The sequence below is a fragment of the Rhagoletis zephyria genome, unplaced genomic scaffold (assembly GCF_001687245.7).
Source record: "Rhagoletis zephyria isolate East Lansing unplaced genomic scaffold, Rhagoletis_zephyria_1.1 Rzeph_scaffold_00035, whole genome shotgun sequence".
NCBI lineage: Eukaryota > Metazoa > Arthropoda > Insecta > Diptera > Tephritidae > Rhagoletis > Rhagoletis zephyria.
The window spans coordinates 139,026-157,644 of NW_016157119.1; the positions used below are offsets into that span (position 1 = coordinate 139,026).

General features: G+C 35.5%; 1 protein-coding gene across 1 annotated transcript in view; it reads right to left on the bottom strand.

Moving 5' to 3' along the window:
• Positions 1–15,728, bottom strand: part of LOC108364904 (uncharacterized protein DDB_G0283357) — a 38,594-nt gene extending 22,866 nt beyond the window's left edge. The window contains exons 1-3 of the mRNA XM_017618787.1: positions 15,574–15,728; positions 15,372–15,479; positions 4,750–4,828 (exon numbers count right to left, since the gene is read on the bottom strand). Coding sequence (XP_017474276.1) covers positions 4,750–4,828; positions 15,372–15,479; positions 15,574–15,718 — 332 coding nt within the window. The 5' untranslated portion in view covers positions 15,719–15,728. The remainder of the gene's footprint in view (positions 1–4,749; positions 4,829–15,371; positions 15,480–15,573) is intronic.
• Between the last annotated feature and the right edge of the window lie 2,891 nt (positions 15,729–18,619).

The following is an 18,619-nucleotide window of genomic DNA, read 5'->3' on the forward strand; positions in this document are numbered from 1 at the left end:
GTCCTATGAATACACTTTGCTGATTATCGTTCCGCTTACTTGCAAACAGTCAGTTACCTACATTTCAATCATTATATACTTCGGTAAAGACTGCATTTAATCGGCATTTACGTCAGTTGTGACTAAGTGGCTCGCCTCAGCTTCTAACAATAGGAGGACCTATATACTCCAGCCATACTCCCCATACTAAAGCTGGTTTCGTCAGTCGCATTCAAAAAGTCACGTTCTTAATAAGTAGATAGATAGATATTAACACTAGGTATCGACGACCTAGTGCACTCTGCTCTTCACAATACAGGAATTAAACCTAATGCCCTCGAAAATAGCACTAGTGCCACATCGAGCCTAGACTACTCTCGCATCTGGACGAGTTGCAGAACCGACATAGATCATTTGACCTTATTCCCTATTTCCAGTTTATACAGAATTCCTCTTAGTCTGCAGTGTCCTGTAAGGATACATACGTATTAGTATTCTAAGTTTCTTCCTTGGGAGGTTAAAAAGTTTTGGAGTCTTTTATTGTTGTGCCTTTCCAGTAGACTCTTTGCTTGTCGCAGTCCTACTGAGCCACACCAGTTTAAATCCCTTAGTGCGTTCAACTCCTTATAGAGCTCTTCCTTAAAATTATTGGAACCTACTCCCAGGAACGGCTTGAGCCAATTGAAGTGATGACTGCCGCTTCTCTTGCGAGAAAGTCGGCCATCTTATTATGCTATATTCACCTGAGGCCGGTTACCCATACTAACTGGATGTTGCTTTGCCTGCCAAGGGAGTTAAGTTTCGCAATGTACTCAAGGATTAATTATAATCTAATTTTACATCAAAAGAGAGCCTTAAACACTGCCTGGCTATTACTTATGTATTATAAGCTCAGCACACAAATATGAAAAGAGATCCCAGTAGCGGGGCCCTAGATTCTTTCGACCCTTTTCTTACTGGAGCTTTCGAGGCATGCCAGCTTGTAGAAATCTCTCGAAGGTAGAGACGCTCTGGGTTACTTTGCTGCATAACCCTAAAACACGGACTTAATAACTCGCCACCGTACTTTTAAATAATTTACAACCAACAATAACTTGATTTCAATTGTAATATATCTGCCAAAAATTGGGTTAGTATTTAACAAGTTTTCCTACTGGGTATTGTTGACTCTCTATTTTTGTTCACATATTAAAGCGCATCTGTCAAAAACACGAAAAGCACAACGATGGCGGCACTTCGCGACAGCAACGGCGACTAAAGTACACGCTATGTAGTACATACTACCAACCAGTCATCATTATCCTGGTCATCAACGGCAAATGTCAACGCCATACAAACTGACGACAAGTGAGCGCAATGCAACGCAACGCCCAACAGTATTATTTTTGCACTTACCCATCAAACACTGTTGTTGCTGTCACTGATACCATACACGCGTGTGTATGTATGTATGTGTATTTAAGTTTAAATACCAACACATGCATGGGAGTGACGTGTTTCCAGTGTTGACGGAACACTTCAGCAGACATATCAAAGCGTAGCGGCAAAAGCCAAACAACAACAACGGTGCGCTGCTGTAATGCCGGTAGACTGGTTGAAAAAATACTATATGAACTTGCATACACTTATATATATATATGTATGCGCTGACCCCTCGTACTGCTCACAACGAAAAAAAAAGCTGGCAACAAACTGCGACAAATTTCGAACACTCACAGCGCCAGCCGCCAACTGCCTGCCACAGTGCCAAGCGCCCACAAGCTGCATTAAAACAAAGAATCACCCGCCGATGCCGTGCGCTCCGCTCCGGCAAACGAAAAGGACATTCAAGTGATGAATTGTTTGTTGTTATTTACAGAAAGTAACCGCATCCAGCCAAGTGACGAGGAGGAGAAAGTATACAAAAACCCCAAATGCACGAAGCTGAATAAATACAATAAATTGTGGAATGCCTTTTCGTTTTTCTGTACTCTCTGGCTGGAATTTAATTTTTGTAGTAAATTTTGCATAAACGAACAAATAAAAGTGTGCCTGGGTAATGTAAACGGTTTAATGATATGTAAATATTTTCAGTAGTAAGAAAGTTGCTGAACGCAGTAGTGGATCAACAAAAAAAAAAAAAACGTGTTTCCCACTTAAGGCTTAATGATATAATCCAAGCACACAAAAGTGGACGTGGCAAATTGTTAAATCACTTGAACAGCGAGGTAATTTGTCAAATTCAGTAAAAATGAGAAAGTCTGGGATATACAGGGATCTGACTAATAAAATAGATACGATATGGAAAATTTAATTAAAATGCATATTGAAGCATGAATTTGGGCATTAAACGTTGCCCAAAAAATCTACACAGCAACACTAATCTAACTAAGCATCTAAGAATCTAAGAATATGAGCGTACATAAAATATGAAGAATAAATAAACACGATCTCACTATTCCAATTTTTACATATGACATTTTTATGTGTACATTAAGGTGGTCCAAACAAAGTGAAGCCGAAATTTTAGTGCTTTGTTTATTACTATTTTATGTTATATTTAGTTACCATTTTTTTATACTAACTATTTTTTATAAGTCCCCAAAAACCCCAAATAATTCAATGTGGTGGGAGGCGACTATTTAAAAACCGTTAGTAAAAAAAATACCGGAAGTCTGCTGAAAAGAAAAAAAAGTTTTCCGATCGAAAATACTGGTTTTCAAGAATTCTATAGCATTTTTTTGAAATTTGTTTTTTTTTCTCATATCAAATACATGGAAAACTTTGAGCGCTTTGTGCGAACTTGATTAAAAAAAAAAAAAACAGGTATATTTTTTCGGTATAGAACAATCCTGGTAGATGAGCGCATTAAAATTCCGACTTTATTTTATTTTTTTTCTTACCATCCTAATATACACATGCACGTATGCACTTTCTTATACTGTTTATTTATAGTAAATTAAATCACCTACACACGTACGCACAAATGCTTTCAATTTAACTAGTGTTGCCAGGGTGAAAAGGGACACATGTTTACAATTTGTGCGTCATTAATAAATTTTGCTGCCAATACTTGAGCACCGTAATCAATCATTTCTCAAGAAAAGCTATTAAATTGGCAGAAGGTGCACACACCTTTTTCAACTTATTGCTGCGTTGTAGTTAGTAGTTATTACTCATTCGATTGAATGTTAAACATGACAAGTACAGACGGGTTTACGTACATTCCATTTGGCCAAAAAATGAAAATATAACTATGAAAATTGTAAGAAAGAAGTCATAAAAAATTCATTTCTTAAATTGAGGGGTTAAATATAATAAAACTGCGTTTTCAGTTTTTCACTCTGACGTCAGGATTTTTTTTTTCGAAGGACTTTGAAATTTTTTTTAGAAAAAAAATATTGCAAATTTTCAAGAATATTTAAGGACAAAATTGGTAAAGGACATTTTTTATACCCATTCGTCCTTATGCACAAAAAAATTTATTATTTTATAATTCTACAGATTTTTTTCTTTTACATATATGATACCCTTATTGTTATCCTGCATCACACTGAATTTTTTAAATAATTTTTTGAAATAATCATATTTTTCAAATTTCAAAGTCCTTTAAAAAAATGCTAACGTCAGAGAGACAAATTAAGTACGGAGTTTTACTATAATTTATCCACAGTTCCGCGAATATATTGATTTTTTTGTGTGTAAAATTATTTTTTTGCACGGTATAATAAACCACACACAAAAATTTGTTTGAAAGAAATCCGGTGGTTTTGGCATGTTTTTTCGAAGAACACTATTTTTGACCAATTTTTTTAATGCCAAGGAGTAATTATGTCTCATTGGCAATATCTTTCCACGTATTGTTTGATATCAAAATGTTGGATCTATTGAGAGTGCTACGAGTCCCATATAAAATATGGCAAAAAGTAATATGAAAATTGTTACCCTATTTTAATGGAACTTGATGTGTATCTTAGTTTTAACCAGAAAAACTTAAGTCTGTAAGATGGCTAAAATCGGTTTCTTGTACGAACATCAGTCATAAAAAATCGATTTATAAAAACCAAATTGTATTGAACTCTATCTTCATTCCTAGGCAGAGGTCCTACATGACCAATTTCGGAAAAATCAGATCTCAATTACTACTTTTTGCCACAGCTGTATGGGGGTCTGCCAATATGAAGCGTCAAGTCTATGAAAGATAAACACAAGGCTGGCAGGTTCTAACCGTGGAACTTATTTCAATAGTTTACCCAGGGTTTAATGAGCACTGTAATCCCTATAGTTCCTTGGCGCACGTAGGCGCAAAGTAGTTACACTCTCCATAAAGTCACTAAAAATGCCTTAAAACATATAAATGATTTTAACTCTGAAAGTACTAAAAAAATTACGTAAACCCATGATGGGGAATTGGGAATTAAAGATGAAACCAAATCCAACAAAAACCGATCTTTTAATCACCAGTGTTAAGTCTGCGAAGTGCCTGTTCGCGTTCTTACGTAAAAATACGACTGTTGAAACACCGACATCAAGTACCCTTTGAATACTACTGGTGCCAGTTTTCTCCGGAAAAGACCTTAGAATATATTAATAGGTTTGTCTAGAGTCGAGCAATCCACTTAGTTGACTATTTCGATACATTTCGAAAATTGGAATTTCTGCCACTCTCTGCGCTGGTTTGTGGAGTCGTTATGGAATATTACTTTAATACGGATTTCGAAAAAAAAACTATTGAAAATTACTAAAACAAATTATAAAATCGAATCAATGTCGAATGTTTTCTCTGCTTACCAATCATTTCCAGTTTTGGACACATTCTGTCGCTTTCTACCGATCTGATGTGGTTTGGGCTCAGCAACCATATTGACATCTGTAATAAAAAAAATTAACTTATAACTTTATATTTATGTATGTATGTATATTAGGGTAGGGCAAATTGATCGGACGAAATTTTCTCGACAAATCGTGATTTATTTCTTGTTTTTATAGGTAATTCTAAGAGAAAGTGTAGAAAAAACCATACGGAATTGAATTTCAAACTTGCGCATTTTTAAAAGAAAAATGTTAGTTTTGCAATGCTTTAACCTTTTTTTGCAAATATTAAATACAAAATGTCTATATTTTAGTTTATTATATTTTTTAGGAATTAAATGCAAACCCCCTTATTTGTGTATACAGTTTTTACATTTTGTTAATCTTTCAAGTTTAAAGATCACAAAACAGTTGTACATATTTCCCTTTTCCAAATGATTTAATTTTATTTATGTTCACTCACTCAAATATAAAACTTTCACGCTATTGCCAAAACTATAATTTCACATTACAGTGTGGGTTTTCAGACTTGCCTGATTATCTGGCTATCTGCTTAAATCTGGGGCCGTAACAGTAACAACTTTTATTAAAAAAATCGTTCTTTAACAATTATTTTTTGACTTTTATTTAATTACTTCTTAAATAACCGTTATTTCCGACTTTTATTTTATTAATCCAAATTAACAATTATTTTTGATTTGTATCTAAATTATTTGCAAATAACAGTTATTTTGGATTTTTTAAATTATATGTCTTAAATAACAGTTATCGAAGACTTTTATTTATAAAAGTCATAAACAAAAATCAGTCACTGCTCTTTATTTTTTATATCATACTTATAAAAGTCATTTGTATAAGTCGTAAAAAACTTTCGTTTCCCAACACCTTCTTCTTCGAAAAATATTAATAAATTTTATACGAATGCTTTAAAAAATAAAAGTCGGTGACTGATTTATATTGATGACTATTAAAAGTAAAAGTCACTGACAAATTTTTATTGATGACTTTTATAAATAAAAGTCTTCAATAACTGTTATCTAAGACTATAAAAATCAAAAATAATTCAAATTTTTTTGATTTTGCATAAAAATTGCAAATATAAATTTATTTTCAAATTTGAGTCTCGGTAAAAAAAGAAATCGATTGGTAGAGCATTTCCTTCATAGTGAATTTTTCCAGGACAGTTTTCATCAATAACAGTTATGTTCGGTCCCTGGCTTAAATATTATTAATCTATAGTGTAACTTATTGCTGGAAACTGAATAAAAATAGCCAAATAAGCTGATAACCAGACTGGTATGAACATCCACAGTGTTTAATTTGTTTCATAATTTGCTGAACAAGACAAACTTGCATTGACAATAAACCCAATTTTAAATGGAAAAATTTGCCAAAAATTCTAATGGATAAATAAACAAATCAAACAAATTTTAGAAACTAAAACATAGACTTATTAAATGCAAAACTTTTAATATTAAAAGGTGGAAACGTGAGTTTTGTGTAATGTAATTTTTTTTATCTAACCTCTCTCGTCTGACACCCATGTTGTGATACATATTTCAATTACCTAATTCCCCTTAATTGAAGTTAGATAAAATTTTTTAAAAATATGAATTTTTTAGAAATATGGCCACCCTTTTACTTGCAGTTTAGAAAGAAAGCCTTTTCAAAACCATTTTAGTTGATGCCCATATTCTATTAATACATTTAACTTAATTGAATTTATTTCTTAACAGGTGGCAGCTGTTTTCTTGTTCTAGCCTAAGTAAGAAGCTTCTCCTCGCCGAGGTGAGCATGTAGGTATGCGGAACACGGCAACATATAGTCATTATAGTCATAGAGATGTCAAACTTTAAGCAACTTTATTTTATAAACATACATATGATTTAGTCGAATTTATTTACTCAAACAGATGGCAACCTTGTTTATGATATTTTCGAAGATGAAAATTCTTAAATCTCGTTCGTTTGACAGCCATATTGTAATATTTCTTTTATCTAATCAAGCTAATGGAATTTAATTATTTAAACACAACACTTGTTGTATTAAATGAGCTTTCTTAAATCCTTTGTCATTTGACACCCGTATTGAGATATTTGATCAATCTTATTGGCTAGTGCTTAGCGGAATTGATGGAATGGTGCTGAATTCCATTTCATCTATGTTGCCGTGGCCCGATTGTAGAAAGACGCGAGGAGAAGATTAACAGCTAGGTTTAAAGAGAGCTGCCACCTATTAAAAATGTATGCTAAATTAAATTAGGTTGACAAGATTTGTTCAAATCCACAAAATAGTACTTGGTAGAGCTTGTACCTAAACTACTACAAAAATAATTGAAAATATTTTTAATCATATTATTCTTAAAGTTGGCATAATGAACGGAAAAAGTAATTTTTCACGGAAAATAATTTTTTAATCAAGCTGAAGAAATAACAGCAAAAAATAGCAGAACAACTTCCGCCATGCAAAACACAGTCATTTGTCTTAATAAAAGTCGTAGCAGATTTTTCAAACCATACACCATTCGCCACGCGTACTATACATTAGACACTGAGTTGGATTGTCAAAAATATTCAAAAACATATTTACACCAATCCATAACCAGTGAAAAGGGTGTGACAACCGCAGAAGCTAAGAAACCAAAAAACAAAAAAAAACAGCATTTGCGCGCAAAGTTACGCCATGCCACGACATGCCACTCATCATAATTCATAGAGTCTGCAGACCGTTGCCATCACGCCACGAAAAACGCAGAGCTGCGACCACTCGTGGAAATGAGGCGGGCGCGCGTACACGACGACAAAGCTTACATGATAAAGGGCGTAAATTTTGAAATTTTTACTTCGTTTTTTTTTTTTTTGTGTGGTCGTCTTCTAGCTACACTAGCTAAAAACCATCGCACACACCAAGCTCACACAGACATGCCACCAATCCGTGTGCCTGTTGCTTCTACTCCTACTGCTGGCAACCACTACAAATTACCAGTATGACTGTTAGAGGCAGTCTGTTGCTAAACCCAAATCTCCACCTTTCCATCCACCCACCCACACAATCAAAATGTTGGGTGACGACTGTCTTGCCTGTCTGCTCGCTATAATTAAGATTAAGGATAAGAAATAAGAAGGATTTCCGTACGACTTTAAAAGCTAAGCGGCAAAGCGGTTTAAGTGCGTCGGATGATGGGTGGTTGGCTATTTTTGTTGGCGCTCGTTTGATTGCTGTACCTCGTCCTGGGTATGGATGCTGTTGGTGGCAGCAGAGTGAAGTTCTTCAGCAATGCTACTCAACCACTTGCACCCCGTCTTAAGTTCATTGTCTTTATCAGTTGAGTGAGCGCGTAAATGGAGCGTATCAACTAAAGTCGTTTAAAGTATTTCGCTGCTGAGTGAGTAAATTAAAGGCTAAAGCGAGCTTAAAAAGGAGTACAGCACTTCGCAGTGCAACAGTTGGCAGCCAAGTGGAGAGTTTCGTTTTTTTATTTTATTTTTTTTGAAAATCAAGTGTGAAATTTTTGCTTAATATTTTCAGCAGCTCATTTTTTACATATGTACATGAGAGTGTTATGCATTTTTCCCGCTTTAAAAGCATCGCACAACTAATTGAATTCCATAAAGCGCTCAACCCAACGACCAGCATGCCATCACTTTGCAGTTAAGAGCGTCAGTTCCACTGTCACTGCCAGTGCCAATTTTCATTTTCTACAGGTGGCTGCTGACTGCATAAAATATATGTACTTCCTCATAGAGCAAAAGTAAACACATGCATACATACTTGTGTCATGCTTGCTTTTTTTTATGTATGTATGTATGCATATCCATAGTACATTTGTGTGAAAATATTTGTTTGTAGATATGCCACTGTTAAGTGCATTAAGATGTTCTCACTGAAATCGCATATTTTCTGCATTGTTGAAAATAAATTTGCACCTCACATACAGGCCAGCATACATATGTATGTACACGTGTGTGAATAAGTATACGTACAACCACATGGGCATATGGACAGGTGCAATTGCTGTGCCACGAGTACCGCCAGCGCGCACTAACAGGAAGCAACGCACTTAGCAGCCAAGTCAGCCGACTGCATTCCCATTCGTTTCAACACATACACATACATGTACATAAGTATGTATATTAGGGTGGTCCAAAAATGAATGTGTAAAAGTAAAGTCGGAATTTGTATGCCATGTAGGATTGTTCTATACCGAAAATAAATATACCTCAATTTTTTTTTATCAAAAATTATTTAGAGGACTCAAAGTTTTCTATTTTTTTTATATGGGAGTAAAAACAATTTTTCTTAGAAATAGTATAGAATTCTTGAAAATGTATACTTTTCATACGAAAAACTCTGTTGCTCGTCAGGAGATCCCCAATAATAATACCCAATTGTTTATTTAGCCATTTTTTCATAGTAACTATATTTTATAGGTCCAGCAAAAACCTCAGAAAATGCAATAAGGGGTTCAATAAAAACCCTTAGGTATAAAAAAATAAAACAACTGTGTATTATTATTGGTCTCCTGAAGAGAACCAGAACCAATCGAAAAATATGGATTTTAAAGAATTCTTTCCATTTTTACCAAAAGTTGTTTTTCCCCCACATAAAATACATGGCAAACTATGAGCGCTGTGAGCGACCTCTAAATATTTTTTGATTTCAAAATAAATAAAAAAAATTTCGGTATATGACAATCCTAGGGGTTGGGAGCATTAAAATTCCGACTTTACTTTGTTTTGGACCACGCTAATGTACATACATATATAATTGTAACTACACATGCATTGAGGAGTAAAAAACTCATATGCAACTCTGTGATTTTTCCACATCCTTACCGTGCCATTTTTATAACTTACATATCAACGTATGTATGTACATATGTATGTATATTAGACCGCACCATCTTACAAGCAAACAAAAAATTCGACTTACACCTTCGAATCCAAAGAATTTTTGCAAGGAAATTTCGACATTTTGTTTTTTTTTGCGGACGTTGGTCACCATTTTTCGGCCAAATTTACATTCGGCTATAAAATTTTTTAATTTTTTTTTTCTATTTTTTTTTAGTAATTTTACTGGAATAATCGAAATACTTCCTAGGCAAAAGTTTAATAATTTTTGGCAAGCATCAATTTACTGACATATGAACTTTAAAACAGAAACACTTGGCTCCTCGATACAAAACCTACGATATATCGCACTTTAAGATCCGACTGTAAATGTCGAAGATATGATGAAAAATGTACAAAGACGACCCCTATGTTCGGCAAAAAAAAAAATTATTTTAAAAAATTACAAAAGTACTTTAGGTTCGAATAAGTACGAAGAAATTTTTTTGCTGGTACGCTCTAATGTACATATGTATATCCTGTAGAATATATGCATATATGTACACGAATATGTACAGTAAAGTGAAATAACGTTTTTTAAACGTTAATGAAATCGTTGTGTGCTCAGATATGAATTATTTTCTACCTGTTCCATCATCATACAACAACTACAACAACAACTAGCGTGTAGTGAAATTTCATTAAGTGCACATTATTGCTTCACCTAAGTGATGCAGAGCTGCAAAATATTCGCGTAGGCTGCGAAAAGCTCAGATTGCAACCAGTAATATTTTTTGCGATGCAAGAAAGGTGCGTGAATTAAATCTTAAGGCCAGCCGTGTCAAGAGCGGTCCATTTACCTTGAACTTAAAAAGACCGACGTAAGTGTATTCATAAGTCTGCATATACATTTATACGGCATTTCCAATAAAATACATAAAACAAGCTTCTGAACATGAAGATTTATGGTCATTTTTTACCAAAATATGTACGCTTTAGCCACCCGAAAAAATGTATGTTGTGGAGCATAATCCTATTGTAATTTGACTACCACATATAGATGTTTACGTTTGGTTATTGTTTATCTATCTCCTCAGTCTTATTCAAATTTTTATTTTATCTCGCAAACTTATTTTCTTTAAAAATCGGCAATGCCAATTTTTTTTGGCTTTACGAGTATAATAACTTACAAAGTCATAACTCCCTAAAACTGGGCGTCACTGGCACACACACATTATACACATTTTATTTTGCTTAACTTGACTTCAGTTCAGAATACGTTAGGAATTCTTGTGTAGAAAGTTTCATACTCGCGACATGGTGGTCCATTGTGAGTGCGCTTTGAGAGGCCAAAGCGAAAACAGAGAATAATCAAAGCATGAACTGGCTGAACCGTTACATATCCAAAATGAAATTGAGAAGGCTCAGGAGTTCGAACTCCGAATTCCCTGCCAGACTTAGGAAAAAGTGTAACGCCAAGTATATATATATATATATATAAGTCGCTTGCTCTGTTTCCCCTAAGCGCGCAAAATTGTCAGTTGAGTTCTTTTATTCTCATCGCTTCAACTTCTGCATTGTCTGCTCGTTGATATTCGCCATCGTTGAAGTTTTGGTGGAATGACTCCGTGATGACATCAGCAAATACTGCAGATCTGATGAATTCCAGAAGATCTTCCGTCGTTATTGTATTTTACCTTGGCCTCGACCACCTTTTTTCGATCCTTGTTCCAAGCAACATAAAAAAAAGTCAAATATCGTTCGCTCATCGGCCGTCAATCCTCCAAGTGTAATTCTGCCTTGAAAAAGCTTCTCAATAAAACCATTTGCCATTCAGAGGTGGCGTCAAATTGTAGGTCCCTCCTTGCTCAGAGTTTTACATGGGCATCTATTGAGCAGGGTTGGGTACACTGCACTAAATGTTTAATGCACTGAGCATTTCATTACCACGATTCGTGTAGTGGTAGTGAAATTTGAAATGCATTACCACTAAATTTTAAGTTTGCTTTGCGAATGAAAAAAAATGCATTATGTACGCGTAAGCTGATGTACGATATGGCGTATGAGTAACATTTTTTCCTGTTCCTATTTTATGCAAAAATTATTGCACATTTTCATTTGACTATTCAAAACATGGCAAATTATGGATCAATTTTCATCGTTAGCAGCTTGATTTTATAGCAAAAGAACAGCCTTTAATACAAATGATAAAAAAAATACAAAATAATATGTTTCTTCTTAATTTTTTCTCTGTTAATATTAGAGCTTTTGTACATAAAAATGAAAATGTCTTGGGAAAATTAGCAGATCTAGAAACATACGGCAAACATATCCGTAATCTAACACCCAATCTTAATTTCACCTGTGTCGTAATTTTTTTGTGTAATTTCGCGACTTTAGATTTCCCCGGCCGTGTAATTAGCTTTTAAATTAGTAAAATGCAACAAAAAAATTACTATTTTAAAAATTTTTTGCAATGTTGAATAACAATATGTATACCAAATAAAAGAGAAAATTCCGTATAATTAAAAAAAAAAATTGGTTCACAATGACGAATAGGTATTGTAAATGGTATTTTAATTAATTATATTTTCTTAAGCTTATAAAATTATAAGGACGAAATTCATATATTCATAGCATATTTTTTTTTCAAAATTATTATTGAAAAATTTCAAGGATATTCAAGGATACAATTTTAAAAGGACATTTTCAATAATCCATAGACCGTATGCACCTAAAAATCTAATCGGCTTTATTTCTACAGATTTTTTCTTTAATTTGATACCCATAATGTTTTCTTACATTGCACTAAATTTTTTAAATAATGTTTTGTATTAATCATATCTTTCAAAAATCAAAGACCCTTTGAACAAAATCCTGACGCCAGAGAGAAAAAATAAAAACGCAGCTTTACTATATTTGACCAATAGTTTCGCGAATACAATCGCATTTCTAAAATCAAGTCTTCCTGATATTTACCACCAGAAAAACATTAACTTCCGTGTCATCAAGAAACAAATTAAAGAAATGCCAAAAGCAGCGACCTAAAACGTTTTTCGCTTTCAACGAGATTGCAATCGAAGCTTGGTAAGACAGGTCGAGAGACGACAAACTGCCTTTAAATATGCTTAGCTTGAATACACACACAACCCTACTCATAGAGTACCATCCAATGCTTTTTTGTTTTTGTATTACAACGCCATTTCACGAAAATTTAACAGCAGACAACTTGCTTGCTTGAGTGAGTCGGAAAAGAAAATTCGCGTAGTTGTTAGGAAATTTTTATGCATCCGCTTTGCGGCCAATACCCCGGAAATGAAAGAGAAAATTATCGCTGTTTTAACAGCGACTTGAAAGGCTTAAATGGGAGCAGCAACAAGAAATACTTACTTTAAAAAAAATAAAAAAATAAATCTATACTAAAGGATTGTCAAGAAGTCAAAGAACGCTACGAGCAGCAAAGTAGAGTGGCGCTGCGTAGGTGCAAGTGTTGAAAGAAAATTCCAGCAGCGAATGGAGAATGCAGAAAGACGACCGCAGACGCTCGCTGTCGACAAATCTAAGGTTAAGAAAATTTGCAAGGCTGAGTAAAAGGAAAGTTTCAGGCAGGCAGTGTTGGCGCTGGTTGGTGGTGGTTGGTTGCAAAGTAGCGAAACGCCGCATTTGCCGCCGATGTTATTGCCAGTCAGTGAAGCCATTAAAAGTGGCAGTTACAAGTAACAGATTAAGCAGTAAAAGTTTTAGACGGCCAATTGGTCGTCTATTTGTCGAGCTAAGTAGGTTAGGTAGTTGAAACTTTTTCGCATTTCGCGACTAACTACTTCAGTAGAATCGTAAATTAAATTGAGCGAGCTTCATGAGCAAAGTATACATAGTCAAATGAATTTTTAAATACTGTCTGTCTTAACTGTAAAATAAGGCCACATATGGATGTGTGTATCAAATACTGCATTTATACTTACAGTGAAATTTTTCTGATTATTCTACCATGTTATTCTCTAAAAAGCTTCGTTCAAAAAGATTTGACATATCGGAGAATTCCGTTAGGGCTAGCTGCACCACAGCTTGTTAATAAATCTGGTGGCTCAAACTTGAGGTCTATTAAGATTTCTGGACATAATTCTTGACTAATACCTTACACATCATCTTCTCCTTAGTTGGCCTTCAGGAGAGTTTTCTATCCTGAATTACGCTTTTATACATAGTTGAGTTTTAAGAAAGCACAAGTAGAACACTGCGAGGGAAGTTGATTATAATACTATAACTATGCATATTATATCTTGGTGAAAAGGACGAGCTCGGTCTTAGACAGCCTGGTGGAAAGACGCTCGCTTTGCCAATACCTTCAAAATATCGTTAGAAAACTTAAGTCAGTTGGCATTACAACTAGTCTAAGCTATCTTAGTAAGGCGGCGAAAAACTTTACGTCCAAATAGCACTTCAGTGGAATTTTTGAACTATAAATTTTGTATTTCTGCATGCGTTGAAAGTAAACTTGGATAGAAATCCAGGAATTTTACTAAAAGCCTTCTCGATATCGATATGCAAAACATATTCCACTGCCCTGAGAATAGGTGCGCTGAGAGAGGGAACATTCCAGAGTCTCAAAGCGAAAATTCCTTCGGATAAAAAAAGAATAAATGTCACCCGCTCGGTCGTCCACAGTTTAGAGATATAGGCCCCAAGCATGCAAATCTCCGAAAGTTGCACGAGGAGAAATATTTCATTTACGGTTTAAACTTAGTAAACAGCTCTCAAGAAAAATGAAAAATTCATATAATATAACATTCAAGATATAGCTAGCGATAGAGAGCCAAATTTTGCTAAGTCCACTTTTTATGAAAACTCATATTTTGATACAGGAAGCAATTGACATTGAAAATGCATAGTTTCTAAAAGCATTAAGCTAGCGATATTGGGGTTCAAACCCCCTGTGAAGCGAAATATGCATAAAAATTTTCCATCATTTTGTTTAACATAATAATGGTAAAAAATATTTTAAGTTCTCAAATATTTAAGATCTTTTTAATTTAAGCCAGAAGGGTGTGTCCGCAACGCTAGGATTTGTTCATATGGCCGTACTCGTACATGGCGTATGAGTAACATTTTCCATGCTAAACCGCCCTATTCCAACACCACTGACAAAACTCAGCGGCTGACTATTGCCTTTACTACTGCGCCTAATACTATGCCGCAAATTTTTTTAAGCTGTCGTTGAAAATTGTCAGTTTTATTGTTATGACCTACTGAGTAAGTGACAACGTTTTAGGCGCAGTAATTGTGACAATAGTCATATGATGAATTTTGTCAATGTTGTGGGAATAGGGCGGAAAGTTTCAATTGTTATTCAATCGCAATGCAAACTTAAAACGAAAATATTTTGGAAAAAGTACCTAAAATTAGGTTAACGTTGCTCGGCGTTTTTTGTGGCATTTGAGAGCCCCTACATTGTAATAGAAAATATTTCTTCAGGGGTTTCTTGATATAATAATATTTACCTGGAAAAGCTGTTATAAACAAATGCTAAGCATTCTCATTGTACTATAACATTGAGTGAGAAATTGGAATGCCCATAAAGGGTTGCTATAACCCTAAAGACTACTTCGTATAGGCACTGCATATACAGAGCCTGCTTCATAGTTATTTTGAGCATCGACATTACTAAGGAGGGGCTTAGCAATTTTAGTTTCGCATACGCTTAGCTTAACAAACCTTATAAATACCCACTTCTCTCATCTATATATACATAAATACACATTCCCCTCTACTCACCCAACGTTTGGCTCAGCACCGTGCGCCCATCCTCGCCATGGCAAGCGTTGCGTGCATCAAACGGATTTGTGAACTGCACAAATGCATAGCCCTTATGCATTGATATGCCTGCAAGTAACGATAAAGAGAAAACAACAACAAAAATTTCATTATTTTTACTTCAACTAAGTAGGTTTAGAATATAGTCCACACTTTCACTTACCCGCCAACCGTCCATAGATCTGAAACATGCGTTCCACATCTGTCTTCGAACACTGGAACGTATTCAAATTGCCCACAAAAATGCGCGAATTCACCGCCTGCGGATCCTGCGAGTTCGTCTGATTGGACAACTTTGACATCTTCATTGTGTCGGCGATATTGAGAAAATGTGACGCCGTATGCTTATAGAAGCTATTGGGGCTGCTGGCCGCACTGCTGCTTACGCTGTTGTTAGCCGTGATGGCGGTTATTTTGGAAGCGTATGACGGTGACTCGGTATCGCAATGTGCGCTATGCGGAGAGTGGATGTGTGAGTGCGGCGAGTAGAGATGTGTCGCAGGCGATGGCAGAAGCACAACCTTCGGTGGCGTTTGCTTTAGCAGCGGATGAGAACCGGCGGCGGCGGCGGCGGCGGCAGCAGCGGCGTGTAGATGAGCCGACAACTGCTGATGTTGCTGCTGCTGCTGCTGCTGCTGCTGGTGGTGCTGTTGCGAATGCAGATGCTGTGGAAGGTGGTGATTGTGCTCAGGGCACGTCGGCGTAAAATATAAAAACGCAATGATGGAAATTTAATAGAAAAACCGGTGCTGACGAAAAAAGGAATTGTCGGAATGCGAAGTATGCGCGTCACAAGTGGATGGGTGGTTGTGCGACGCAGCTGTGTAGCTGCTGCCACTGTCGTGCTTACGAAATACCAACGCCACTGATGGATTTATTTCTGGAATTTCAACTTATCCAGCCGTTGCTCTCTTTCGCCGCCCACTCGTCAGTCGCAGGATTATTTCAATAAAGCGCCTTAGCCGACGAGACCTTGGTCGTTGTGTGTGGATGTGGGCGTGCGTTACATAAAATTTCACTTTACTTGTGTGTGGGTGTGTGTGTGGTATTTTTTAGGCGGAGTTGTTTATTCTTTGTCGGCTTTCTGCTCAAACGCCCAGGATTAGGCTCGAGTACGTGCTTGTGTGTGCTCGTTTGTTTGCACAAATGATTTGCTTCGTATAAATTATTTTTTTTTTTCGCCGTTCTTTGGTACTCGTATTTCGGATTGCGGCTGATTGTGGGGTTAGCTCATAGTTTGCTCGTTTGCATTGTCCAGCGGAAAAGCGGCAAACGCACACACAATTGCTGTTGTTGTTGTTGTTGCTGGTGGTTACGTCGACTTAACGTTGCTGTTGCTGTTACTGATGCTGATGCTGTTGTTGTTGATGGCGTAACCGCAGTTATTGATAACAATCGGCGCACAAAAACCGTACACAATGGATTAAAAAATCTGCAAAAAAAAACAGTGAATGAAAAGAGATGAAGCAAAGTTATAAATGGAGAAAAAATCATTTAAATTGAGAATATGGATAAAAAATGGTCCAACAAGAAAATGTTAATAAGTCCATCATATAACAACAAGTTGTACTATTGTTCGAGCGAGGCGAGCGAGAGATTAACGTTGGTATTATACTATTTGTATGAGTGTGCGTGCTTGTGTTTTTTATGCGCCTAAAAGCACACTCACACACACATTCACATTCTTACGAGTTTATCCTCGCTCGGCGGTTATAATTGATTTTTCGTATTAAAATTCGATTTTCGGTATTAAAAATACACAACACGAAATGCACTGAAATTCAATTAATTTAAGTAGCTTAAATTTTGATTGATTCTTTTTATTAAGTGCGGATTTTTTTTTTGATTTTTAATGCATGCGAGATTGGAAAAAAGTAATCTTTAAAGAACCGCATTTGCATAGTTTGAGTGCACTTATTTTCTCGAACTCAGCTGGGAGGTATTTGTTCGCAATCTATGAGGTAAGCATTGTGGGTGTACACACCCGTCATATAAAGCCACAGTGGTGCCAATCTGGAATTTACTGTTCTAATTAGTCCAGAGTCTTCATTTTACAACCAACTGTATTCATTTAAGTGAAAACCGATGGGATTTAAAAGAGACTTGTTGAGCCCGATTTTTTAATTTTTATTTGTTTATATGAAATTTTTAAGTGCAAAGTGCAGAGAGGGTAGCAATTGTGAAGAAAATCGGATTTTCTGGTTCCGTTAAAGAATGTTATATAACAAAATCTAGTTTAAAAAAATTAAAATGTTGCTCTAAAAAGAACAAAAAATTGCAAGGAAATTTTTTAAATTTAATACATAAACAAATTTCACCAAATTTTTTTTTTTAGGAAAAGGTATGCAGTAATACAGCCTATTAAATTTATCTAAGTACAGAAAAGTGCTGTTTTTTTAAATAAAAAAATAGTAATTTTGCTGACATTTTTCTTTATAGCAATTCAAATATTTCTTCTGTCATTTTTTTCGTTTTGGGGGCACCCTATAATTATTTTTAACTAGTTTTTATTATGCAACATTGCTTAGCAGGAATCGGGAATTGATTATCTTCAAATTGCTACTTTCTCTTCAATTGCTACTTTTTATATAAAAAAATTAAAACTTCAAAATCGGCCTTGAAAACCCTTTTTTAATCTGATCAGCTTTTGATTAAATTTATCAAATCGGTTGAAATATGACCGCTCCAGACTATTTTTAATAGTAAATTCCAGTAGGCTACCACTGTCAGACGGCGACAACAGGCAAAAGCAATACCGCCCGTGTCCGCGCTACGAATACTGACCCCTGTCAATGCATTCAGCTTACCTATCCCTTACAACGTATGAAGTTGCCGAAGTGGACGAGTAAGAGTAACCAGCGAGACAATTCTACTATTGGGTAATGTGCATCCCAAGCTTATTAAATCATTTTACGAGGATTGCCTTTTAACAGCGGCCTTATCCAGGAGTTATAAATATTTACATGTATATGTATGTGTATTAGAGTCTGATAAAGGGAATTCAAGGTAGCCTTTCTATAGCTCTTTCAACGAAGGAAAATTTGGGGTGTGCCAATTATATCTAATCATTATTCGCTTTTCAAATTCCCGAATTTATCAGTTGAAAACTGGTCGCAGTGAAGCTGAATTTATCTTTCCACAAAACCACGCAAGACCTCATCATCCTATATGATGTCAGAAGCACAAGATTCTCTGAAAATAGGGAAACG